This window comes from Acartia tonsa, chromosome 12 (assembly GCF_053477335.1).
Source record: "Acartia tonsa isolate MP-2025a chromosome 12, ASM5347733v1, whole genome shotgun sequence".
In the NCBI taxonomy this organism is placed as follows: domain Eukaryota; kingdom Metazoa; phylum Arthropoda; class Copepoda; order Calanoida; family Acartiidae; genus Acartia; species Acartia tonsa.
Window position 1 is genome coordinate 28,596,519 of NC_137271.1, and position 27,913 is coordinate 28,624,431.

General features: G+C 32.1%; 1 protein-coding gene across 1 annotated transcript; it reads right to left on the minus strand.

Moving 5' to 3' along the window:
• Positions 1–517: 517 nt before the first annotated feature.
• Positions 518–27,601, minus strand: LOC145333681 (uncharacterized). The gene is made up of 29 exons (XM_080178888.1): positions 27,510–27,601; positions 27,035–27,092; positions 26,649–26,728; positions 26,008–26,090; positions 25,133–25,232; positions 24,606–24,697; positions 22,249–22,334; positions 21,758–21,852; positions 20,810–20,886; positions 19,246–19,303; positions 17,924–17,987; positions 17,548–17,656; positions 17,124–17,183; positions 15,806–15,876; positions 15,358–15,461; positions 14,998–15,073; positions 13,162–13,268; positions 12,525–12,609; positions 11,160–11,249; positions 10,599–10,681; positions 8,443–8,507; positions 6,414–6,475; positions 4,617–4,659; positions 4,182–4,272; positions 3,266–3,299; positions 2,685–2,787; positions 2,257–2,341; positions 1,424–1,504; positions 518–972 (listed from the first exon to the last, which is right to left on the minus strand). The coding sequence occupies exons 1-29, from the start codon at positions 27,545–27,547 to the stop codon at positions 855–857; spliced, it is 2,298 nt and encodes a 765-aa protein (XP_080035014.1). The 5' UTR covers positions 27,548–27,601; the 3' UTR covers positions 518–854.
• Between the last annotated feature and the right edge of the window lie 312 nt (positions 27,602–27,913).

The following is a 27,913-nucleotide window of genomic DNA, read 5'->3' on the forward strand; positions in this document are numbered from 1 at the left end:
GGGACCTTGCATTGTAAATAATACCAGTTTCCAAATTTTTAAAAACATTATATCTCTCTCGTTGGCTTAAAAACTCTGGGACCTTTTATTAAATCTTAATTGCGTTGTAAAGACCATAAATGCCAACACTTTTCCACTAAAATCTTAATTTAATAAACTGGTAATTTAGTTTGTCATAATTAGGGGCATTTTTATGTCTTATCCTGTCGCTCAAATGTTGTAGGACTTTCTTTGTTTGTTACTGATAATACCATTTGATTTGATTTAACAAATATAATATGAAAGATAATCAACATAAAAATTATTTTTTTTTCATTTCAAATAAATCATATTGGGTGCTTCTCACAAAGTGTCTGATGAGCACTAACCCCCTCCACTCAACCCTACTTATAAAAATAATGGGAGTGATTGTAGGGGGGGCCTTAACTCTTCCAGGCTTTTACTACACATGTACTATCCCTTCGAGGTTACCTAATTCAAAATATAACCTATCCTAGCCTTATCTAAGGTAATAAACCAACAAACCAAAAAAATACCCCTTACCTTAGTTAGTTTATTTTAGAAAAAAAGGAGGGGTTATCAGTGCTTACCAAGGTACATTGTGTAAAATCACCTTACGATGAAATTCAGAAAAAGATAAATTAGGTCAAGAAAATTTAATCTGTAGAAATACTATTTCACCGCCATTATTTTGGCTGGACATTATTAAATCGTCAGATTCTCTCTTGCATTATTTTTTTGCTGACTTGGAAAAACATGCTTTATAAATAACTTTTAATTCTTTCTTTACCCCATGGAAAAATTTAAATTATAAAAATTGCAAATTTTATGAAAAAAAACAAACATTTTTTTATTTAAACAATAGTACAGCATTTTGATTCTTTATTGCCGTCCGAATCACCGTTCATGCCATTTGTGCCGCCGTTTGTATCGCCATTTGAGTAGGTTCGTTTTGAGACATCGATTCCAAATCTGAAAAATTAACAGTATTGGTGCTTTTCCTCAAATTTCCAAGTGAGCACAGGTCCCATCCCCCTTCCAATTCTTATGCTTAGAATTAATTGGAACAAACTATTAAGGATCTGAACGTTTTGCGTTTGTCACTAACTTATGTTAAAGCCACATTAGTGAATGTCAATTTGTCCTTTTGTTCGTCTAAAATATTCTAAAGAGAAGATAACTGTTTAAAGCCGCTTATTTTAAAGCAGAGCTTATCAAGACACTTTAGGTCTGTTCTATAAATAATTTTAATATTATTTTAAGATTAAACAAGCAACGAAAAAAATAATGGGCAAAAAAATAGTTAATAAGCAGTCTGGCTACAAATGTTGTTAACAGAATAAACATGCATCCACCACTTCTACTCTAAACCTATATCTTTCATAACAGTTCTAATTCTTCTGAAAAGCTGATATGTTTTTACCTTTCCCATTGAGGCTTGAAGAGGACATCCAAATAAGAATTACTGAAAAGCTTGTATATATCTTCCACGTTGTTATACTCACTGAAAATAAAATAAAAATACTTTCCTTCATTGCTCCGAATCCGATTAAATTTTTATGGGAATAAAAAACGGTTTAGAACCGTGATTGAAATCCATGTCTTGCATCATGTATGGTTTTTATAGAAATTACCCATAGAATGTTGAATCGGACAAGGCCCTAAGCCCCAAATGCTCAAAATAAAGGATTAAATCATATATTTTTTCCTTTTTGTAAAAAAACAATGCATGGAATAAATATATAAAAGATGATTTGAAATAACTACTAAATAATCAATAATACAAAGTAGCTTGATGTATGTCTGTCCGTCCGTCCATCCGTCTGAAGCTTAAGATCTCGGTAACCACAGAACCGATCGGATTCTACTCTTTAGGGTATATACCTATTGGTCCTGTGGTGGTTTTAAGCTATTTTCTTGGTCCAACCCCACCAAAAATGAAATTCCCACCCCTCAAAAAAAATTGGGGGGAAGAGAATGGTGGGGAGAATTTTTTTTTATTTTAAATTTTTTTAAAAAACTACCTCATGTGGCAAAGCCCCTAGAGGCTAGGGGCGAAGCCGCTAGTACAAATTGTACAATTATAAGATTAAAACCAGTTTTGTTAGTCCCGAGACATTTTTATATTTGTAGAACACTGGATATAATACGATACGATACATGATTTTTCAGTATTGCCTAGAACCGTTTCTAATCCAGCGGGTATTAATCGGTTTCAGAGCCATACTGGAAAAACTATTATATTCGCAACATTACCTTAGAATATCAAAGAATTTAGTCATATTGTTTCCATAAACCTCTGGTCGCTGCCAATACTCTATTGTGTCATATTTTTCATCACCTAATAAATAATAATATATGTATATATGGTGTGAAGTCGATATTGCTGCAATGCATATTTTTGTATTTTTCATACTAGCAAAAAGACAGAATAGCCAGAGAGAGAGAGAGCGACGTCAATGCGCTGTTTATTAAACTAGTCCCCAAAGTCCTTTAATTACGTTTTCTTATTCGTTGGCTTAAAAACTTTGGAGACTTTGCTTGGTTGGTTTATTAATTTCAGTGTTCAAACGTGTTCAACCACTAATTTTAATCTACAGAAGGTGTAATTTTGTGTATCATCGTTAGGGATGTACATCAATTTATCAGCCATTGTCTTATCCCTTTAGATCCCTGGTGTATACCTATGATTACTTCTCTTGGTGACTCTTTGGCCCAATGAACTCGGGATTTTACCAAGCTTCCATCAAAATCTCGATAGTTCATCCATACTTTGGCTAACTCAACCTTCCAAAAATAGAAAATGTTATGTTGATATAAACAAGGATGACAACATCCATAAATAGGAAAGCTAGAAAATTAGGCATGGACATCCAGAAAAAATTAACTATAGAGCAGTGTGATAAAAGATAAACATTAAACTTAAATAACGTAAATTTTACAACCTTTTAAAAATGTATAATGGTTAACGTTACGGACTGACTGACGGACGGACAGACAAAGTGAATTATAGAGTATCTTCGCTAATAAACAATGGATCTGTTAAGTCAATATAATTGATTAGTATTGCCATTTAAAGTATAGCTCCGATTTATTTCGACAATTTTCTACAATAAATAAGATGAAAAATATCTTGTTTTGTTGCCCCTAAGGAGACGAAGGCCCCCCGGGGCCAACAAACAGTGGTGCTACTTTGATGTATGCTTTTATGAGCTTTAAATGAGCAAATAAAAACACTTTAGTATTTTTTAACTGAAATTTTTACCTTAAAATCCTCCCACAATTCTTTATCTACAATCCTAAAAATAAAATTTGTTTATTGGCGAATTTGAAAATCTAAATGCATAAATGACATTCTAACTAGTGTTTATATCCTTATAATAAAGTAACAGGATGTCTATGTGTCTGTACCGAAGGATCTCGCTAACGTATGTACCGATCGGGTCTCCTTAACAGGGTAGCTTTTCATAGGTCCCGAAGGTTTCTTTTGTGTATCATAATTTGGGATGAACATCAATTTATCAGCCATTGTCTTATCCCATAAGATTCCTGCCTTATTCCCTACCTTGTGGATACATGTTCTATGGTAAGAGTTCCATGTTTGTTACCATATTGAGAGGCCATCATCACATCCTTCCTTACCTTGTGGATACAGGTTCTATGGCCAGAGTTCCATGTTTGTTACCATATTGAGAGGCCATCAACACATCCTTCCTTACCTTGTGGATACAGGTTCTATGGCAAGAGTTCCATGTTTGTTACCATATTGAGAGGCCATCAACACATCCTTCCTTACCTTGTGGATACAGGTTCTATGGCCAGAGTTCCATGTTTGTTACCATATTGAGAGGCCATCAACACATCCTTCCTTACCTTGTGGATACAGGTTCTATGGCAAGAGTTCCATGTTTGTTACCATATTGAGAGGCCATCAACACATCCTTCCTTACCTTGTGGAGACAGGTTCTATGGCTAGAGTTCCATGTTTGTTACCATATTGAGAGGCCATCAACACATCATTCCTTACCTTGTGGAGACAGGTTCTATGGCGAGAGTTCCATGTTTGTTACCATATTGAGAGGCCATCAACACACCATTCCTTACCTTGTGGAGACAGGTTCTATGGCAAGAGTTCCATGTTTGTTACCATATTGAGAGGCCATCAACACATCCTTCCTTACCTTGTGGATACAGGTTCTATGGCCAGAGTTCCATGTTTGTTACCATATTGAGAGGCCATCAACACATCACTTCCTCCCATTATACGGAGCTCTAAAATATTCAATAATAACACCTCAGCCGGCAATAAGCCTAAAATTTAAACCCGCTTGTGTGCAAAAAAAATTCAAAAAAAGTATTGTCTGTTTAGGAACAGGTTTAGCATCCAGCGGAATATGACTTATAATATGACGATTTCATCTAGGCTTACGCACAGCTGCCGAGCCCTGATTAAATAGACCCTGAAAAAAAAACTTTCCTACAGTTCTCCTAGAGGCTTCTAGAAGCGTATCCGCTAGTAATTAGATACAGTCCAAAGAAATTGTTTTAATTTTAAATGAAAAAAGATATTATAAGTATAATAATTAAAAATGTAAAGTAACATAATTAATTCCTACCTAAAGCCATGTCAACCGCAAAAATGCCTCTTTTCTCGTAATCCTAAAATGTATTAATTTTTTTAAATAGTGCAAATACTCTGTATCTAGGATATGTCTTAACGCAGTCTGATGATCACTTTTAGATTATTAAGAACACACATCTAATATGCATTTCATTGTATTGAAGTTCAAAGTTCAACCAAGATAGTTAATCAAAATATGGTATAATTTTGTTAATCGTCATTGGTAAGGTACAATTAATCGTCCATTGTATTATCACTTAAAACCCCTTGTTTTACCGCTTTAGTCAAAGACAGATGTAAATGGCAATAGATGATATTTAAAGCTTCCCTACAAAATATAAAAATGATATTTCTCTTTTGGTAGATTAAAGTATATAAAAGAAAATTAAGGAGGATATTATTATTTCTTAACCTTTCCCCCAATTTAATTGTAGAATCTAGTTTTTAAGATTTATTTCTTGGAAGGGAATTTTTAAGGAAAATGTCTTATCCTTATATCCCTGACTGCTACACTAGGTTCTTACCTGTATAAGATAAACAGCATCACACCCTACCCGCGAGACTTAAGTCCAGTCTGGACTAGTAATATATATGTATTATCCCTATATCCCTGACTAGTAATATATATATATGTATTATCCCTATATCCCTGACTAATAAAGAATATGTATTATCCCTATATCCCTGACTAGTAAAATATATGTATTATCCCTATATCCCTGACTAGTAATATATATATGTATTATCCCTATATCCCTGACTAGTAATATATATGTATTATCCCTATATCCCTGACTAGTAATATATATGTCCTATCCCTATATCCCTGACTAGTAATATATATGTCTTATCCCTGTATCCCTGACTAGTAATATATATGTCTTGTCCCTATATCCCTGACTAGTAATATATATGTCTTATCCCTATATCCCTGACTAGTAATATATATATGTATTATCCCTATATCCCTGACTAGTAATATATATGTATTATCCCTATATCCCTGACTAGTAATATATATGTCTTATCCCTATATCCCTGACTAGTAATATATATATGTATTATCCCTATATCCCTGACTAGTAATATATATGTCTTATCCCTATATCCCTGACTAGTAATATATATGTCTTATCCCTATATCCCTGACTAGTAATATATATGTCTTATCCCTATATCCCTGACTAGTAATATATATGTCTTATCCCTATATCCCTGACTAGTAATATATATGTATTATCCCTATATCCCTGACTAGTAATATATATGTATTATCCCTATATCCCTGACTAGTAATATATATGTCTTGTCCCTATATCCCTGACTGCTACACTAAGTTCTTACCTGTATAAGATCTACAGCATCCCACCATGCTCGTGAGACTATAGTCCAGTCTGGACTAGTAATATATATATATGTATTATCCCTATATCCCTGACTGCTACACTAAGTTCTTACCTGTATAAGATCTACAACATCCCACCAAGCTCGTGAGACTATTGTCCAGTCTGGACTAGTAATATATATATATGTATTATCCCTATATCCCTGACTGCTACACTAAGTTCTTACCTGTATAAGATCAACAGCATCCCACCATGCCCGTGAGACTATAGCTCAGTCTGGACTAGTAATATATATGTCTTATCCCTATATCCCTGACTGCTACACTAAGTTCTTACCTGTATAAGATCTACAGCATCCCACCATGCTTGTGAGACTATAGTCCAGTCTGGACTAGTAATATATATGTATTATCCTTATATCCTTGACTGCCTCACTAAGTTTTTACCTGTATAAGATCAACAGCATCCCACCATGCCCGCGAGACTATAGTCCAGTCTGGACTCCCATCTATAAAACAAGATAATTGATATCCATAAGTAGCGCAGAAATCTAATGATTACAATTCATTATCCTTTTATCTCCCTTTGTTTTTATTTCTCTTTCTTTTAAAAGCGAAGCTTTTCTAAAATTAGGGCCCGTCTGTGCGTCTGAAACGTTAATTTAGATTTGTTAGAGTTGTTCTATGTCTTCAAATTTTGCATGATGATTCCTAGCAAAGTTAGGTACAATTTAAACAGTGTAGCAACTTTATGATCGTTATCAGAATGTAATTACGTTGATTTTTTACTTTTTTTGACCACAATTTTGAATGTGATATAAATATCCTATATCTCTGATTTATGAATTATTGATTCCTAGGACAACAAAGAACAATATTATGAGCAGAGCATCTCTATAGTCAAATACTAAAATGTAAGTATGTCCTTAAATAGTATCTTCTATTAGTTTTGTAACAAATTTTCTATGAAAACTTTTACATTTATATTCTGCTTAATCAGTTTTGACACTCTACAAGAGTTAAGTTTTTTGTCTTACCGTTTCAGAGCTTTGCTTTTATGACTGTTGTCATCCTTTTATTACTTTTATATAACTGTTTCCATTAAATTAGATAACAGTGCTTCACGTTATTATTGTTAAAAATCCATGAAAACTAAATTTAGAAAATGAAAAGAATGTACTAGATAATGTTGAACATGTCTTTATTGAATATAAATAGAATTGAATTTATTTTAGCAGACTGAACAATTTTCTAGAGCATTGCTATGTATCCAGAAGACTCATAAAACGCAGCAGCGTAATTTAACAAAGAAAAGTAAACTATAATTCAGTAAAAAAGAAAAATTCTAAAAAAAAGTTGCCGCCGGCTTTTATCCCTAAATGAAAAACTAACCAAATCAATGAAAATTTCTAACGGCTTAATTGAGAAAGCAAAGTTTAATTAAAATTATGGTAACTTTCTGTCTGAAGCTTATGGCCCCGATAACCATTGAACCAATTTGACATTACTTTATAGGGAATGAACCTGTTATAATTCTTTTGAAAATTTGTTACAGTAGACTTATCCCCTTCCCTGATTATTACTAGAATAGACGCTGAGTAAGGGCCTTCCAGGGATTCAAAGATATTTAAAAAGTTATAATTTTTTCTTCTTCTTAAAGTTGAAAAGGCGCTTTAAATAAATCATGAATGGACAAACGGACAAATCTGTTATAGAACTATTGTTCAGTGACATAAAAAATAAATATAAACCTAAAAGGTAAAAAACCCATAAGCTTTTTACATAAAATAGCAACCGTGAAATGGACGCTTTCCTATACTGTTTCTTACAGACAGACTGGCGTACATTTCGCATTATAGAATAGCTTTGCTACATGTCTTAACCCAAAAAGCTTTATCAAATTTATTTTTCTCATATACTTATTCTTTTATCTTGAAGGCTTGCAAAAATTATACATTAATTTTATCAACAATATTGTATTTTCATTTTGTTGTTTAAATAAATTTTATCAATTTTATTTATAAAGCTGATTTCAATAGCATACTAACGTTATAGTCTGTTTTTTTTCTGTTGGTTTATCTGTTAGTTTGTCAAATGATTTGTTTGTGATTGTATGTTCTTTTTCAAACTATTTCAAAACTAATATTTTAAATCCTGTTTATTCTGCGCTATTTATGGATATAATTGGCCTTGTTGCTTGAAATTTTGACCATTTTTCCTAAATGATTTGTTATGTTCTTGTGTATATCCACTTATTTAATACTTTTTTGTGAAAAAAATATCTAATATTTTTTTAGATCCTGATTAAGTTTATTCTATGAATTTTCGTCCTTGTTGGAAGGGATAGTTAGTGCGCGCCCTTTTTATAAATATAATACTAAGTGGGAAGTGGGTGTTGTTGGTGCTCTAACATCACTATTTGGAAAAAAAACCATAATTTCATTTTATTACTTAAATAACTGTAATGAAAACTTACCTTCAAGACTTGGTATAGGTATTTCCATTTCCATCTCTCTGACAGCAATATAATGAAAACCACGTCTAAAATAGTATACATTAGTGGCCAGAGACACGCCAAAAGATTGTAGATTACTGTCCAAAGGGATTTGTTGTGATTTCCCGAGAAACCGCCTGATGGTCTAAATGAAGCAGTTTATACTTTCTCAAAAAAGTGGACAAATGTTACAACGTTTGGCCGAACTAACCATTGACGTCAATTTAAAAGGAAATTTGTCGTCAATCGGTATAGTTTGTCCACTTTAGGCTATTTCGTTCATAGAGAAACAGGAAAGAAAGTATGTAAAATGATCATTCAAGTAAGTTTGCTTAGGATTCTTTAAATGGACACTTAAATTAGACGGACGCTCCATGTATCAGGTACTTAGAAAGTAAGCACATGTATTACTTTGTATTTAGCCAAAAAGAAAAGATAAAAATTGTGATTTAATATTTTTAGGCCCCTTTTAAAATACATCTGGATTTCCTTAATTTTAGATGGTTCCTCTAGCTACCAGAATTTTAAAATTTTTATATACTTTTTTTACTAAAGTGTGTTACCTGTTTTTATGTTTTATTATTATTTGGCCACAACTTGGTCAAAAATGCTCACAAATCAGACCTTTTTCGACCAAAGATACTCAAATGGTTCCTTTACAAGCCCAATCAATCATTTTTAAGATATCTTTATATTTCAAGGAAAATTTATGAAAATACTAATAAACGGCAAATTTGGGTGTTACCTTTTATATGCACAGATACCATAAAATCAACAGAAAAAATACTTATTTTTACTTTTCTGTCATTCTTAAAGTTTAATTCTGTTAAATTGGCTATTCTTGAAGTGATTTATGCATTGAAATATACTGAAACATAATATTGGACAGAAATTAATGCATTTCAAAGAAAGAAATTTTGGAAAATAATAAATTCGACCTCTATCACTTCAGAGGACAGCTGCCAACCTCCAGTTGACAGGATGTAGTTAAATACTTGTTAGCAATAATAATTAGCTCAAAAAGTAAAACAAAAATTTTTTTAATATGGTAAAAAAATGATAATCTAAATCTTAATTTTGGGGATGATGATCTTAAAGACGCTCTTGCTGTTGGTTTTGATGACCCAGATTGTATCTAAATACATGAGCATTATGACAACTTATCTATTTAACTATGGTCCGATTTTTGTATTTGTAGCATTCTCCAATCAAGAGAAATCCCAAAACATACAATCATGGTGTTTAAATTCTCCAATTCATAAGGTAAGTATAGTAGTTTTTAAAAGATGGTTATATTTCTTGTTACAACTTTTAATTGGAGGCTGCTAAAAATACAAAAATTGCACCATTGTTCAATAGATGAGTTGTCATTATGCTCATGTACTTGGATACGATCTGGGTCTTCATCACCACCAGTAAGAGCGTCCTTCAGATCATCATCCCCAAAATTAAGATTTAGATTATCATTTTTTTACCATATTAAAAAACTTTTTGTTTTACTTTTTGGGCTAATTATTATTGCTAATAAGTATTAAACTATATCCTGTCAACTGGAGGTTGGCAGCTGTCCTCTGAAGAGATAGAGGTCGAATTTCTTATTTTTAAATTTTTTTTTCTTTGAAATACATTAATTTTTGCCCAATATTATGTTTCAGTATATTTCAATGCATAAATCCATTCTAGAATAGCCAATTTAACAGAATCAAACTTTAAAAATGACAGAAAAGTAAAAATAAGTATTTTTTCTATTGATTTTATGGTATCTGTGCATATAAAAGGTAACACCCAAATTTGCTGTTTTTTAGTATTTTCATAAATTTTTCTTTAAATATAAAGATATCTTAAAACTGATTGATTAGGCTTGTAAAGAAACCATTTGAGTATCTTTGGTCGAAAAAGGTCTGATTTGTGAGCATTTTTGACCAAGTTGTGGCCAAATAATAATAAAACATAAAATAAAGTAACACACTTTATATGTTGTATACTTGTGATATTTAAAATTTTTACTTCATGTTGTATACTCGTGGAATTTTTAAAAGACAGAAAAAGTATATTACTCTTTTTTTCACACAATAAAATCAATGAGGGGGGGGGGAGCGGGAGTATTAAACTTGTTAACCTGAATCTAAAATGTCTACCTGAAATGTAAAGCTTCAACAAGGGAGGTTGTTGCTGGCTCTTTTGGCTCTGGGAGGGCATTGTGCCCAGTCATACTCACTGTCTAAAATATAATCATTAACTTAACAAATATAGGTTGCGTGATGGTTTAAATTATAAAATTAAATTAATTTCAAAACCATCCTAAGACTTCAGTCTAAAATTAGAATAGACCGAAACCATCACATGATTAATGTCTAGCTTCCTTAAAAAGAATATTAATCGAAATCGAAATCTATGACAACAAAAACGTACATTGAATAGATTGACGAAGGGCAATGGATTAAAAATATTTGCGATACTTTATAAACCTTTACATTTTTTATTTCTTTTTATCACTACTACTCACTGCGCCTCTAGAATCTAGAGGCTCTGAATTTGAAAAATGAAAAATGTCCTAAAAATATCCAAAAACTTTAACCTAAAATTCTCCCGGAACCTATATGAAGCTACTCTTAAACGGAGAGCTCAATTGGTTAAGTAGTTATTAAAATCTTAAACTTCAGAAACAAAACCTTAATACTTTATACAATAGGATATACCTTTGAGAAAATGTATTTAAGGCATTCTTGCAGAGAGGTTTCATCGTCATAATGCTCTTCTCTTGACATCATAGTTAGGGGTTGTAATACCTGAAATAACATTATTTCTAATATTTTCTTACAATTATTGAAAAGAACTAAATGACCTTTGAAACAATATATTTTATGCCTTTTTGAAAAAACTATAATATTGTATTGCGTAATAAAAAAACAAGTATGAAATAATCATAGATAATTATGTTTATTTGAGTAGCTTTGAACTTAACAAAACATTTGATTTATTATACAATTTTCTTTTTAAAGATTGGACTGTAAATGAGACTGATACCAAAAGAATAAACATGCTTCTAAATTAGTTGTCTTAAAAACATTAGTACATGCTTGGTTTGATTAAAGTAGCAATGTCCTAACTTTTTAACCAATGAATTAAGGAATGATTTTTCATCAATTTATCATCCATTGTCCTACCCCTTAAGATCAATGATAATTTCATTTTTATGATTTATTATATTTATTATTTTATTACAAACAAAAACTCTGAAAACTAAGCAGCTATCCATTTTAAAATCGATTTCCCGTCTGCAGCTGCAATTACAACGGCTGCCGACACTTGTTTTAAACATGTAAGAAATATTATTACTTACATGTATGACTCATCAGACTATACATGTATAAAAATGTACTTTACCCAGGAACCTTAAGAGATAAGACAATGAGCGTTAACGTGATGTAAATCTTCAATTGAAATTAAACAAAATTACAAAAAGTTAGTTCTGGAAAAGTTTAAACACTTATAGTTTGCACCAACCAATCAAGATTTAATAAAAGTACCAAAAGTTGTTGAGCCAGCTATAATATAAATATTAACCCTTAACGGTCGGGGGGGGGGGGCGTTGAATCTCATAAAGATTCCCCGCCGTTTTTCCGCCGACCGCCGACTGCGGCGGCTGGCAGCTGCCAAGTACAGCTGTTGCCGCTGAAATTTATATTTTGATATTTCTAATGTAAAATTTACATAAAGATAAACATTTTCTGGAAAAAATAGTTTTTCTAGCTTCAAAAATAAGAAAATTACAGATGTTTGAAATTTTTAAGTAAAAAAAAGACCTAAAAACAAAGGTTTTTAAATAAAAGGGTGAAGGAAGCGAAAATTGACTTAGACTTATAAAAGGTCGGATCTTCATTATCAAACAGGGGACTTGCACAAAAAAATTTAGCCCTCAAGCTTTAATAGGAACTGAGGTAATAGGGGGGGGGACGCCCCCCCCCCCCGACCGATTAAGGTGCGGCAAGGGGCCCGACTGTAAAGGGTTAAAATACCATTATAATCTACAGTCCAATATCCCCCTCCATTCCTGACCTTACCTTCATAATAACCTCAAACAAATAAGTAGAAGAGACTTGATAGTGATCATCAATATCAATATTTATGTCTATAGCGTCTTCTTTCCTAAAAATATACAAAGTAAAGCAGCTTATAGTGCCTAATAAAAAATTACGTCGTACATTACAAATGACCAATGATAGGCCATTATATATCTACCATTTTTTAATTTCAATATATACTAGCCTGTCATTGGTCATTTGCATTGTGTGATTATAAGCTGTTTTGAAATTAGCAAGATAACATTTATTTATCATAAACTTTTGTTAAAAGCCAAAATTTATCATATAAATCCAGGTTTTTAAAAATAAAATTTTTTTTTACTGTCAGTGAAATAATTTAATGATTATGATTCCCAGTAAGATTAGGTACAATTACAAAAACAATAAAATATCCTTTGAATCGTCTTTTCTATTAAATTTTCAAATAGATGATCTTACGATTTTTTTGTTAGGCTTTTAATTATAACTTTGTTACTACTCTCTAAATATTAATTAATTGTTTGTCCTTTTTGTAAAAACTTGTTTAGAATTCATGAAAGTTGACATTCTTGTTAATTGTAAAAACAAAACATGAAATGAATAATTAAAATTTTTAAATAAATGAATTTGTGTATACCTTCCATCATTATTCCAGCAATTTTCCCAATACCCCTCATCTTCCCCATGCGAGGGAAACCAGAAGAATTCCACATAATATCTTTCTGAACACAATTCTACCATTTTCTAGAAAGAAAATAAGATTCATTTAACTTAGAATGAACCCAGTAATAGTGTCGGACAGATTATGACGTCAAAAAAAATTAGCCAATGAGGGTCATTATTGCCCAATTGTAAAATTTATAGTGGCCTCTCATTGGCTAATTATTTTTTTACGTCATTATCAGTCCGACACTTTTACTGGGTTCCTTAGAATGCATAAATGAAGTTTGTTGGATTTTAATATATATATGTTCTGAAATTCTATATTTGAGCTTTAAGATTTATATCTTTCAGAATATAGCTGAACCAAAGGACTTCCAAGCAATCTTTCTTTTTCTTATTTTTGGGATGGGTATAAAATGATGGTTTTCAGAAATATCTTAATTCCTTATACTTTGAAAATTTTAATTTTCCAAGCAAGTTACAATAGGCTTCAGTTCTCCATGTAAATATTGTTAAACATCCCCTTCTAGTGACAGAACAGACAACCAACTCTTTTATTCTTTAACCTTTATCTTTAGGTTTACATAAAACTGTTTAACCTATTATAGTTTTATTACTCTAAGATACAGTTAAGATAAGATCTAATGTAAAATTTAATCCATCACGAGGGAAAATATTTGATATAGTTGAATACCACACTATTTTGTGATGAGCTTGCAAAATAACATTTGGTGCTTGAAATGAATATTCAACATTAAAGAAAAACAATAGAGAAGGAAGGGGTTTAATATCTGTATGTCCCCTCCCCGTGGACCCTATACCGACTTTCAATTGGGTCTTTGCATATCAGCAAATAGTATCGCAAATATCAACATAGTCAAGTCACTACAAAATAGCAGAAAGCAATTTGCTAGCAGACAAAAAAGGTCCCGAACACTGGATTGTCTTGGTTATAAATCTATTCTTAATACATTTATTTATGCAACAGAAAATTTGCAAGCTTCAAAATCTTAGAATATGCTTCTACAAGATAATTGCAAAAAAAACACTTTTTAAGCAGTTAAGTGAAGTGCAGAATAAACATTTAAAAACGACATTTATTACAATTGTAGATGTGCACATGGTTTTTTTTCGTGTGAAAATGGGGGGGGGGGGGGTAAAGACTCCCACTACAGCTCCTACAAAAAACATCCATGGTATGCCATACCTACCCCACACATCAATGTTAAAAGTGGTAGTCAATAAACTTTAGTAAACATTGATTTTTAAATGTGACCATATTACTTTAAAACTTAAATAGAAACAGAACTATAACATTGAGATTTTTTTACATTAGCAAAACATTTAGTTTACATTAATATACGATATGTTTATACCTTCCATACAGATCGTGTCCAATCAAAATCCTATTAATTAGATTTTTCAAAGAAGATCTTAGTATTTTTGTTCATAATGTCAATTTTCTTTTTTTTATTGCGTTTTAGTACCTTAAAACCGACTTAATCATTTAAAAAAAAAAATTAAATTACTTTAAAAATAAGAGGTCTACAAAAACTACTTACTAAAAACACCGACTAGCTATTTAAAATAAAAATTAAATAAGTTTAGACGCCTTCTTTAAAAAAAAGGTTTAATTTTTGTTTTACTATGAACCTACAAATTTGTAAACTTGCAAGGAAATTTGGATAAGACCTTAAAGATTGAATTATTAATAATTTATTTTTAATATTGTACACTAGCACTCATGAGGTTCTAAGTAAAAAAAACCAGTAGTAACCTAACTAGGGAGTCCTAAGAAAATGAGGTATACCTTGAAAGCATCTGAATTTGGGTCGGCCCCTGGTCGAGGTATTGAATCCTTCATCAAGGTTTTTTTTGGCTGAAATCTAAACAATAATATTACAACTTAAATTTTCAATAAACAAATCATGAAATCTTTCACATATATATATTTTTTTACCTTGAACATTAGACCAACGAAACAAGTAAATTACATACTCGTTGGTCATTGATTTTGGCTATTTTGACAAAAAAACTCAAACCTTTACTTAAATAGCAGCTGAGAAAATCCCATTTTACCTTACCATTACCGACTGACTTAACTAGAGCAGTCTTGCTACTAGGATTATTTTAAATTTATTGTACTACTAGATGTGAATGTGATTCTAACCTTGCATATGTCATGGTATCCATCTTAAGAGTTATGTAGGTAACTATTCCCGCCAAACCAAAACAGCCGCCAAGGGCTTTTAGTTTATCAGGGTCATCCTCAGTCTAAATAAAAAATTAAAATTTATGATTGAAAGTAATTTACCACAATCCTGTTTTATATTGATATGAAAGCTGAATAAGTTTAGCAAACAGCGCTAGTTTCTTGCTTTCCTGTCTGAAATTCAATTATCTTATTTAACAAGGATGACAACATACATGAAGGCGAAGATCTAAAATCAGATGGAAGGACCAAAAAGCTCTTGTAAAGTGTCAGAACTTTATAAGCAGAACATTAATTTCGAAGTCTAAACGAAATTGTACATAAATTTGTTGAAAAATCGCGTAAGTATAGGTATCAGTAAACGGACATACTTTCATTTTTACTTTTCATAATAATTTTGCCTTACCCTGTATTCTCCATTGGCATCTATAAACTCAAGCTTCAAAACAAGATCAGACAATGTCTTAGAGTGAAGTCCTGAAATGTTAATATAAATTAAATCATAGGTACTCAAAGTTTTATACACACGTTCTCTCTTTTGTTGGCTTAAAGTCTTTGGGTACTTTTATATAACTTGATTGGTTGGTTGGTAGTAGTATTGGATAAAATCTTAGGTACCCAAAGTTTTATAAACATTAAACATATTTGTTGACATAAAACTTTGGGTACTTTTATTAAAACTTGATTGGTTAGTAAAACTAGTACATCAATTTATCGTTCACTGTCATATCCCTTACTTTATGTTCTAATCTGTCCATCTGTATGTCTATCTTTTCACTTGCAATATCTTCAATGCATTGTATTGCTTTCAAACTTTCTCAGCTTTTGTGGGCTTTGTTTTAAGCTTATTTTCTCAGGGATCTCAAGGGATGGGCCAATGGAAGCTAATTTGATGTTACTCTCAATTATGATAAACAAAATTAGGCCTTTTTTTTCTTGGCTTATTTTTTTAAGGGATGGGACAATTGACGATAAATTGATATTTCTCTCAATAATGAAAAACTAAATCACCCCTAGGTAAATTAAAACTATTGATTAAAAAGTTTTCCAAATGTTACTTTGAACAAATCAATTGAAATGATTATTACCACCTAAAATTTTAGGCTAACTAATAACTGAATGATTTCATATTCTTTGGGTAACAATATTACATTTTTATTTGATTGTCCATTCACTCCCTGCATTTTTTGGTGCATTTTTAGTTTATAGATCAGAGTTAAAAGAAATGTATTTTGATTGATAGCTAAATAGCTAAGACAAAAATTCCCCATCTTTTAATGGTGCTATTTTTTATTAATAGTTATATTTACAGACAAACAGACAGGCTAACAGATAGACAAACAGAAAGACAAACAGACAAACTTTGACAACAAAACTTTAATTGGACCTTTGCTCCAAAACAGCTGATAGCAAAGTTTACCTACATTTGTAGAACCGAAATTTAAAGGAAGCGTCCAAGAGATACACTGCTCTAACAGCTGAAAGACTGCCACAAGTAGACCCAATTCTCCAGATAGAAGCCTTCGGCTTCACTACCAAAAAGCTGCGTCATTAAATTTTGAACTTTTAGAAATTTCATCTACCTGAATATCATTTTAAAATGATATTGGCTGAAGGCTTCAAATTTGGGTTATTGAATCTACTTTTGGCAGTCTTTTAGCAGTTAGGGCGGTGTATTTCAAGAGGCTTCTTTTTAAGTGTAAGGATGAAAGAATAAAACTTACCAGCTCCATGACAGATCATTGCATTGCTTCCTCCATAGGTTATCATAACAGCTATTATATCTTAACAAAAAGCTAATTTTGCACAATAACTTGATGATTGGCAACAGTCCCACTTATTTATTAAATCAAACAATTTGGTAAGTCTTTAGTTTGTAAGTTTATTGCTTTGTGTCAGTACAAATTAGGTTATTTTGGGCTAGGGAACCACAGGTCTAGTCATGTTTAGGTGTTAGTAATAGGAAAAACTGCCCCACCCCCATTATTTTCAAATTATGTCAAAATTGTGGGGGATGGGGTTAAGTTTCTTGTCTTGCCAGGCTCTTGAGGGCCAATTTCTATATTATCTTACTTACTTATTATCTTAATTACAAAGTCAGATTTTTGATCTAAAATTTTAACAATCCTGAGGTCTTATAGAACATACCTAGGGGTAAGGTCCATCCAGATTTGTTGCTCCAGTTTAGCATCTCCAGGTTTGTGGTGGCTGCGCCCACTCTCACAGCCGCATGACCATCCTCCAGCTCAGATACAACCTAAAAATCCAATTATAGCATACTAACGGCTTTTAGTTTTGAAAACAAAATATTTTTTTTGTGAGGGGTAATTTTTTTTCTTTTTTGGGAGGGTAGTGTTACCTTACCCTCCCCCCAAAATGTCATAAACCTTCTCAGGATCTATGAGAAGTTACCCTATAAATGAGAACCATATTCCTCTGAACAATGAAGATTTTGAAAAAAATTTTCAATTTTATAGAAATTACGAAGAGTGGCATCTCAATAATAAAATAAAATAGAAATTACCTGAATACTACTGAGGTCTGTATTCCATTCTCTCAGTATATCCTCCAGTTTATCTAATCCATTTCTAAATATAGATAGATAGATAGAATACTACTAAGGGCTGTATTACATTCTCTCAGTATATCCTCCAGTTTATCTAATCCATTTCTAAATATAGATAGATAGATAGAATACTACTAAGGTCTGTTTTCCATTCTCTCAGTATATCCTCCAGTTTATCTAATCCATTTCTAAATATAGATAGATGGATAGAATACTACTAAGGTCTGTTTTCCATTCTCTCAGTATATCCTCCAGTTTATCTAATACATTTCTAAATATAGATAGATAGATAGATAGAATACTACTAAGGTCTGTATTCCATTCTCTCAGTATATCCTCCAGTTTTCTAATCCATTTCTAAATATAGATAGATAGATAGAATACTACTAAGGTCTGTATTTCATTCTCTCAGTATATCCTCTAGTTTATCTAATCCATTTCTAAATATAGATAGATAGATTGATAGATAGATAGATAGATGGATAGATAGATAGATAGATAGATGGATAGATAGATAGATAGATAGAATACTACTAAGGTCTGTATTTCATTCTCTCAGTATATCCTCTAGTTTATCTAATCCATTTCTAAATATAGATAGATAGATAAATGGATGGATAGATAGAATTATATAAATAAGTAGATAGATAGAGTACATCAAAAATCTGCATTTGACAAAAATATAAACAGACAGAGAGACAAAGGGATATAAAAACAGACAAACAGATAGACAGACAGACATACAAACAGACAAACAGACAGACAACTAGATAGACAACCAGACAGACAACCAGACATACAAGCTGTTAGACAAACAGACAGAAAAACAGACATACAAATAGACTGACAAACTGACAGAAAAACAGACAGACAAACAGACTGACAAACTGACACACAAACAGACAGACAAACAGACAGACAAACAGATATACAAACAGACAGACAAAACGAAAGACAAACAGACAGACAACCAGACAGACAAACAGACAGACAAACAGATAGACAAACAGACAGACAAACAGACAGACAAACAGACAGACAAACAGACAGACAAACAGATAGACAAACAGACAGACAAACAGACAGACAAACAGACAGACAAACAGACAGACAAACAGACAGACAAACAGACAGACAAACAGACAGACAAACAGACAGACAAACAGATAGACAAACAGACAGACAAACAGACAGACAAACAGACAGACAAACAGACAGACAAACTGACAGACAAACTGACAGACAAACAAACAGACAGACAAACATACAAACAGACTTACCTTGTAAATGAAATAGTATCAGTTATTGTTAATGGTAAAAGGTACACCAATATTTCTCCTGAAAAGAAACAAATGAGTAAATACTAAAAGAAAAGTTAAAAATCAAAATAGGAATATATATTATTTCTGCCCTTACTTTTCTATATTATTTGGGTACTTGCTTACATGTGGTAGACTGGAGCACCGAAACCCCCCCCCCCCCCCCCGCTTAGTTTTGACAAAAATCAAAAATAAGGGGGGGGTAGTTTTTTAATGTCTGGAAAACGGCAAGGAGGAAAAGTGCTCAGCAAGGCAAAGACTTAACCCCCCCCCTTAATTTTGAAGAAAATCAAAAATAAGGGGGGGGGGTAGTTTTTTCACTGTACACACGCCAGAAAGTTGAGTGAGGTAAATCAAGAAAATCCAGTATACCAGAGGGGAAACCTTATTACAGGGATATTCATGTTTTGGGGCATAATTTCCTTATTTATTGACTTTGGCCAGTAAAAGGTTTTAATTTTGCGCAAAATTAAAACCTTTTACTGGCCAAAGTCAATAAATAAGGGAATTATGCCCCAAAACATGAATATCCCTGTAATAAGGTTTCCCCTCTGGTATACTGGATTTACTTGATTTACCTCACTCAACTTTCTGGCGTGTTGTACAGTGAAAAAACTACCCCCCCCTTATTTTTGATTTTCTTCAAAAATAAGGGGGGGGTTAAAAACTACCCCCCCCTTATTTTTTATTTTTGTCAAAACTAAGCGGGGGGTTAAAAAACTACCCCCCCTTATTTTTGATTTTTGTCAAAACTAAGCGGGGGGGGGGGGGGTTTCGGTGCTCCGGTCTTCACATGTAAGCAAGCACCATTATTTGTTCTAAATATTTCGGTAAAAATATAAAATTTATGGAGTGCCAAGCCAAATGATTTGTTTTAACCTACCCTAAACTGACCTATACAATGTAGATTTTTCTTGTATGTCAGCTATGATAAACATAATTGCCCCTATTGTAGATTAAAATTTTTGGTCGAAAAGTTGGTTCTAAACTTGAAATGTAAACTTTGCAACAACTAATTTTATTTTACACATTATTTTGTAATTTTGTTTCTTGTAATTGGGGCGGTGAACTAACTTATCATGCATTGTTCTATTGTTCTACTTGGTTAACCCTAATGTAGGTATTATCTGTAAATCAAGTGCAGTGCACAATAAAAAGGTCCTGGTAACGATTATCTTAAAAAATCAGTAAACTTTAAATGCCAGTAACTGCCAAACGGCTAAATGTACATAGCATGCCCGAACACCGTGCTAAACATAATAAGACCTATACAAATCTAAGATCTAATGATTTACAGGGAAAGCTTCAATGTAGAAAAAATGCGAAAAATAATATTTTTCCCGCGCATTTATGTGCACTTTGAGATAAAAATGCATTTTTGAGTAATATTCCAGATCATTTGTAGGTCTATAATCTATACGTTCCACCATTTGGCCGTTAGCAGCCTTTAAAGTTCTTAAAGTTTTAGAGATAATCGTTATTAGGAACATTTTATCGTGAACTTTACTAGATCCGTAAATGTTACCGTTATCACTAAACATATGTGACCAGCTATGTTTCATTCCTGCACATCGAACTCGTCGCCCCATTGTCTTTCCATACCTATAAGTATAATTGAATTGACAGGTACTTCCCTAAAATGAAGAAGCTTAAAGTGCTTATAAAAAATGGTATCATTATACAATATGAATAATGATAGGCCAATAAACAGACTAAATTATCAACGGCAGGCCAGTTTACTACATTCTAATTGACCAATGATGACATCATTTTCTGTAGGCACTATAAGCTGCTTCCCTAAAATGCCTTTCAAGTTCATGAAAAAAAATGAAAATAAGGGGTGTCCTATGCCTAACCAATATGGGGGTTCTAACCCTGCGGGGCTACCTATAAACCTTACCCGAAGTAATAAACAAACAATTAATTACCATGTGTATTAGTGAAATCAATGTAATTTAATTGATTTCTTAAAGATATGTCGTCATAAACTTTTGTGTTAGATATATCGATTCCGTTGCTTACATAAATGTTGTCATACTTGTTTGATCCAGTACATATAAGCAATGAAATTAATTAATTTAGTTTTAAGCAAAATCATGATAATGCATAAATATAAGTTTACATATCCGGTTTCAATATAAAATATATCCTATCTTAAACATATAATAACAATGAATCTAAACACCTCCCTCCCCCATTTTAACTACCTAAAAATAGATTAAAACCATGATAGAAGTAGAAGAGTTTCATGGTTCAACTTTATTGACAACTAATGGCTTTGCATCTAGCCTAACCTGTGAAAATGCGCAAGAAATCGGACTTTAGTTTTATGACCAAATGAAGGGGACTGAAATTTATGGTCAAAATCTTAGACATCAGACAGAAAAATATATTTTTTTAGAAAATAATTACTCACGAGTGTCTTAAAATGGACGTGTCATCGAAAAGCTAGTCATACATACATTATAATTACCTTATTATTCGTTGTATTTCATCTACAGTTTTGGGGAAAAATGTGAGTTTTGGCCGATTTTGTACTGTCTCTCCATAATTTATAAAATCCAACTCCTAGTAATAAATTAAAATCAAACATTAAAACATTGTGTTCACTAAATCTATTTCGATAAAATGTCAACAATTATATTAATTGATATTTAGAAATATGCTGAGCTGGATCTTTAAATGTGTAGCCGTTGCCGTTGCCGATGCCAGAGGTACAGCTACTAACAAAATAGCGATCTTTAAATCAAATTGGCTACGCGTGGCCACGGCTAAATGCGATCTTTAAATCCCAACCAATTTTTGAATTTTCAGTAAAAGAGCTTTGGAGACTATTGTAATAAACAGTCCAATGCCCCCCCCCCCTTCCTGCCTGATTGAAAACATTTAATAATGTAGAATAGACATCAGGATTTTATATTATTTACACTGTACATTAGTCTGATCAATGAATGTGTAGTTCACCTGGACGCAGAGAATTCCAAGTTCCTCATGTACTTCAAGTTCAGGTAAGGGGTGAAGCATAGATACTATGTGTCCAATAGTGAACCCTAAATATAAATATAGTAAGGGGTGAAGTATAGATACTATGTGTCCAATAGTGAACCCTAAATATAAATAAAGTAAGGGGTGAAGTATAGATACTATGTGTCCAATAGTGAACCCTAAATATAAATATAGTAAGGGGTGAAGTATAGATACTATGTGTCCAATAGTGAACCCTAAATATAAATATAGTAAGGGGTGAAGCATAGATACTATGTGTCCAATAGTGAACCCTAAATATAAATATAGTAAGGGGTGAAGTATAGATACTATGTGTCCAATAATGAACCCTAAATATAAATATAGTAAGGGGTGAAGTATAGATACTACGTGTCCAATAGTGAACCCTAAATATAAATATAGTAAGAGGTGAAGTATAGATACTATGTGTCCAATAGTGAACCCTAAATATAAATATAGTAAGGGGTGAAGTATAGATACTATGTGTCCAATAGTGAACCCTAAATATAAATATAGTAAAAGGTGAAGTATAGATACTATGTGTCCAATAGTGAACCCTAAATATAAATATATTAAGAGGTGAAGTATAGATACTATGTGTCTAAATATAAATATAGTAAGGGGTAAAGTACAGATACTATGTGTCCAATAGTGAACCCTAAATATAAATAAAGTAAGGGGTGAAGTATAGATACTATGTGTCCAATAGTGAACCTTGAATATAAATATAGTAAGGGGTGAAGTATAGATACTATGTGTCCAATAGTGAACCCTAAATATAAATATAGTAAGAGGTGAAGTATAGACACTATGTGTCCAATAGTGAACCCTAAATATAAATATAGTAAGAGGTGAAGTATAGATACTATGTGTCCAATAGTGAACCCTAAATATAAATAGGAAAAGGTGAAATATAGATACTATGTGTCCAATAGTGAACCCTAAATATAAATATAGTAAAAGGTGAAGTATAGATACTATGTGTCCAATAGTGAACCCTAAATATAAATATATTAAGAGGTGAAGTATAGATACTATGTGTCTAAATATAAATATAGTAAGGGGTAAAGTATAGATACTATGTGTCCAATAGTGAACCCTAAATATAAATATAGTAAGGGGTGAAGTATAGATACTATGTGTCCAATAGTGAACCCTAAATAAAAATATAGTAAGGGGTGAAGTATAGATACTATGTGTCCAATAGTGAACCCTAAATAAAAATATAGTAAGGGGTGAAGTATAGATACTATGTGTCCAATAGTGAACCCTAAATATAAATATAGTAAGAGGTGAAGTATAGATACTATGTGTCCAATAGTGAACCTTAAATATAAATATAGTAAGGGGTGAAGTATAGATACTATGTGTCCAATAGTGAACCCTAAATATAAATATAGTAAGGGGTGAAGTATAGATACTATGTGTCCAATAGTGAACCTTAAATATAAATATAGTAAGGGGTGAAGTATAGATACTATGTGTCCAATAGTGAACCCTAAATAAAAATATAGTAAAGGGTGAAGTATAGATACTATGTGTCCAATAGTGAACCCTAAATAAAAATATAGTAAGGGGTGAAGTATAGATACTATGTGTCCAATAGTGAACCCTAAATATAAATATAGTAAGAGGTGAAGTATAGATACTATGTGTCCAATAGTGAACCTTAAATATAAATATAGTAAGGGGTGAAGTATAGATACTATGTGTCCAATAGTGAACCCTAAGTATAAATATAGTAAGGGGTGAAGTATAGATACTACGTGTCCAATAGTGAACCCTAAATATAAATATAGTAAGAGGTGAAGTATAGATACTATGTGTCCAATAGTGAACCCTAAATATAAATATAGTAAGGGGTGAAGTATAGATACTATGTGTCTAAATATAAATATAGTAAGGGGTGAAGCATAGATACTATGTGTCCAATAGTGAACCCTAAATATAAATATAGTAAGAGGTGAAGTATAGATACTATGTGTCCAATAGTGAACCCTAAATATAAATATCAACATTATTTTGTATTTAGATTTTAATTCTTCTCCAGTGACTTTGCCCCTAGCCACTAGGGGCCTCGTCCAGAGAGGGTGTATGAGTAACCTCCACATTTAATAATTTTTAGAAATAAAAATTATTCATATAGTAAGCTTCTTATAAAACTGTAAGAATTTATATAGGGTCCAGGGATTCTTAATTTTGAGAGGGCAGGAGGTTGAAGGGTAAGCAAGAGAAAAAGATATAGAACCAAAAAGAGAGCAGTGCTACCAAAACACACACTTACTATTAAAGTAGCTTCGCTACTAACCATTTACCTATTGCAACAACTATGCTTTGTAGACCAGCTTCCATAAAGTCAACCAACTTTTTCAACAATTTCTTTAACACATCTCCAACTGTCTTCAATCTAAAATAGAAGGTTTTAAACTATCCCTTTATAACTAAAGTATGTCTATAAAGCATTTTTTATTATTTCAAGTTTTTAATTTGCAGAATGGATTTGAAAGTCACACCATAGAAAAAAAACAGAGACCTCAAAGGACACTTGAAGAAATGGGAGGGGGGGAAGCCGACCCTTTACTTTCAGTTTTAGTTTTTGTTAAAGGAAAAGGAAAAAAAATCTTTATAGGAGTGTTTGTATTTTCTTCAGGGACAATTTCTCTTTGGATAAAGGTGGTACCCTGCCCCCCCCCCCCAAAAAAAAAAAAAATAGTTAAAAACCTTCACTGGATTTTTATAAAGCTTCACTGTATAGGAGAACCATATCAGTTCATCGGTTATCGAGATCCTTCACTACAGACAAAAAAAACATACTACTTTATATATTAGAAAATGTACTTACGACAGATAGTCAGTTTTTAGGAGTTTTTTCATAGTTTTCCAAAATCCTCCAAACAAAGTGTCCTGGGCGTATTGCTCAACTTCTGGATCATATTCAGCATCTAAACAAAGGTTAAAGGAGAAATACAGGGTCCAAAATAAGAAATAAAAAAGATGACAACATTTATAAAAGAAATTAATATATTAAATTAGAAATTAGATAGACAAACAAACATTTAAAAATTTGAATTTACATGGCTGTTACGCATTCTAAATTGTACCTAACTATTACAGGAATCATAAAGTCAGGTTTTGAAATCGATAGGACAATTCCAAATGCCTAAACTAACGATTAGTACGGACGGAAAAAACTGTTTGATCTTAAATGTAAAGATTTTTGAGATATAATAAATTAGAGAATTTTTTATGTAAAAAGAGATGGAGAAGTTTTGACTGTAAATATTATGGTAATTGATATCTAATTATGTAATGCATTTAGCGGAAATGATATATTATCGCTCTGTCTCAACTATGACTCAAAAACCCAAATTTGCATGTACAATGTACCATTGTACAATGTACATGCTACTCTTAAGTTAAATAAACAACCAAAAAACTGTGTTTATTTAAGGTTTGTGGGTAATATCTTTATCTTGAAAAATCAATTGGGATTTATATAGATGGGACAATACATCTAAAATTCATGTTTTTGGGTGCTTTTTTTTGCTTATAATTGAGACTTTGAGTCGTTAAATAACTGCTCATATATTGCTGAACAGGGCACTTAACTTATATTATTAATTGTTGAAGTGAAAAATTAATTTGTCGTTTATTGTCTTGTCCCTCCCTGCAAAAAAACTAAATTTATTTTATGCTAATCTTCATTATTAAAATTACCTATTTCCTTTCCCAGAAATTTTGGCTTAGATTGTCCATTTTCTTTGTTTAAACATTTTATGTCTTCTTCTCCTTGTTTTCTCCTAAACAACAAAAAAGATGATTTTTGACAGAACATACAAGGACGATTTGGTCCAATAGTAGCAAAGCTGTTTAATTGAAAAACAAGGCTTAGGGAGTCACGACAAATAGTAAAGAAGGGAAATCATAAAGAAAATAACACGAAAAAAGAGAGAGAGAGAGAGATAGAGATAGAGAGAGAGAGAGAGAGAGAGAGAGAGAGAGAGAGAGAGAGAGAGAGAGAGAGAGAGAGAGAGAGAGAGAGAGAGAGAGAGAGAGAGAGAGAGAGAGAGAGAGAGAAACAGAGAAAGAGAGAGAGAGCGAGAGAGAGAGAGAGAGAGAGAGAGAGAGAGAGACAGAGAAAGAGAGCGAGAGAGAGAGAGAGAGAGAGAGAGAGAGAGAGAGAGAGAGAGAGAGAGAGAGAGAACAGAGAAAGAGAGAGAGAGCGAGAGAGAGAGAGACAAACAGAGAAAGAGAGAGAGAGCGAGAGAGAGAGAGACAAACAGAGAAAGACAGCGAGACAGAGACAATTTTTTTTTTGGGGGGGGGGGATGGGGAGGGAGATGGATTTTATAACTTACTCAATTTCTTGTGCTAGATCATTTAACTGTGGTAGCAAAGTGTTCGAATCCTGCTTCAATTTTTCTCCTTCCTTGGTTTCCTAAGTAGAAAAAACAAAATCCTGAAAAAGGGTTTCTCTAAAACTGCAAATGGTCTACAAAGAAGGGACATCAAATGGGAGAGAGGGTTAATGGATGTTTGGTGTTTAACCCCAATAAAAAAAAAATATGGGGTGCCAAGGGCATCTCAAAAGTTTTAGCTTTCTTAAGATTTCCTCCCACAAACATATGAAACTGCCTTCATTTTACCCCCCCAAAATCAAAAAGCTTAAAGAACTTTTAGAAAATAATAAAGCTTATGTTAGGATTGGTTAAGTAAACATGTTATTTTTATTCAATTTACTTACCTGTAATTTAGAAAAATACTTTTTGATGCTTTGGTGTTTTTTACTGTGTTTCCATTCACTGAAAAAAAGTTAGAAAATTACTCTGTATCCTAAGCTTTTTCTCTCAAAGTACTTTGTTAAGCACAGAAAGCCAGGGAGAGAGGAGACATTGGGCTGTTTATTACACTAGTCCCCAAAGTTTTATACTAATTTTTTCTTATTTGTGGGCTTAACAACTTTGGGGACTTTTATGGAAATTTTATTGGTTGGTTAATTGAGTTGAGTGACCAAACGTTTCAACCACTAATTGTAATATACAGTAGTATAATTTTGTGAATCAATATTGTATCTTTTTAGATTCCTGATAAAAAGCCCACCTCTTTTTTTAAAATAGTTTTTCCTTTGTTTGTTTATAACTTTAGGTCAAGTTATATTGGGTATTGGAAATTCTAATGATTAATAAAGTCAATTATTATTTAGCTTGATATAAACTTACTTGTAAGAATTATCGATTTCTTCTTTCCAATCTCCCATTTTTATGCTTAAAACATTAAATTTTCATTATATAAATCTGAAAATCAATAATCTTAAAAGATAAATACCCTAGATAAGAAGTGTAGCAAATCTATATCTTAGATGATCTACCTTGTTTTTTAAACTTAATTATAGAAATGCTTCGATCATAACATTGTGCCTTTTTTGCCTAGGAATGAATGTTCCAAAATTCAACATATAAAAAATATTAATCCTAATTTGATTTTAGAAATAATCATGTTTAAAATGGGCAACGCATACGGACTTACTGTTAATGATTATAGAGTTTATAAGCTTACTAAATTGTACCTAACTGTTATAGAAATCACCATAAGATAATTCTAACATGACTAACGGTCAGAACTA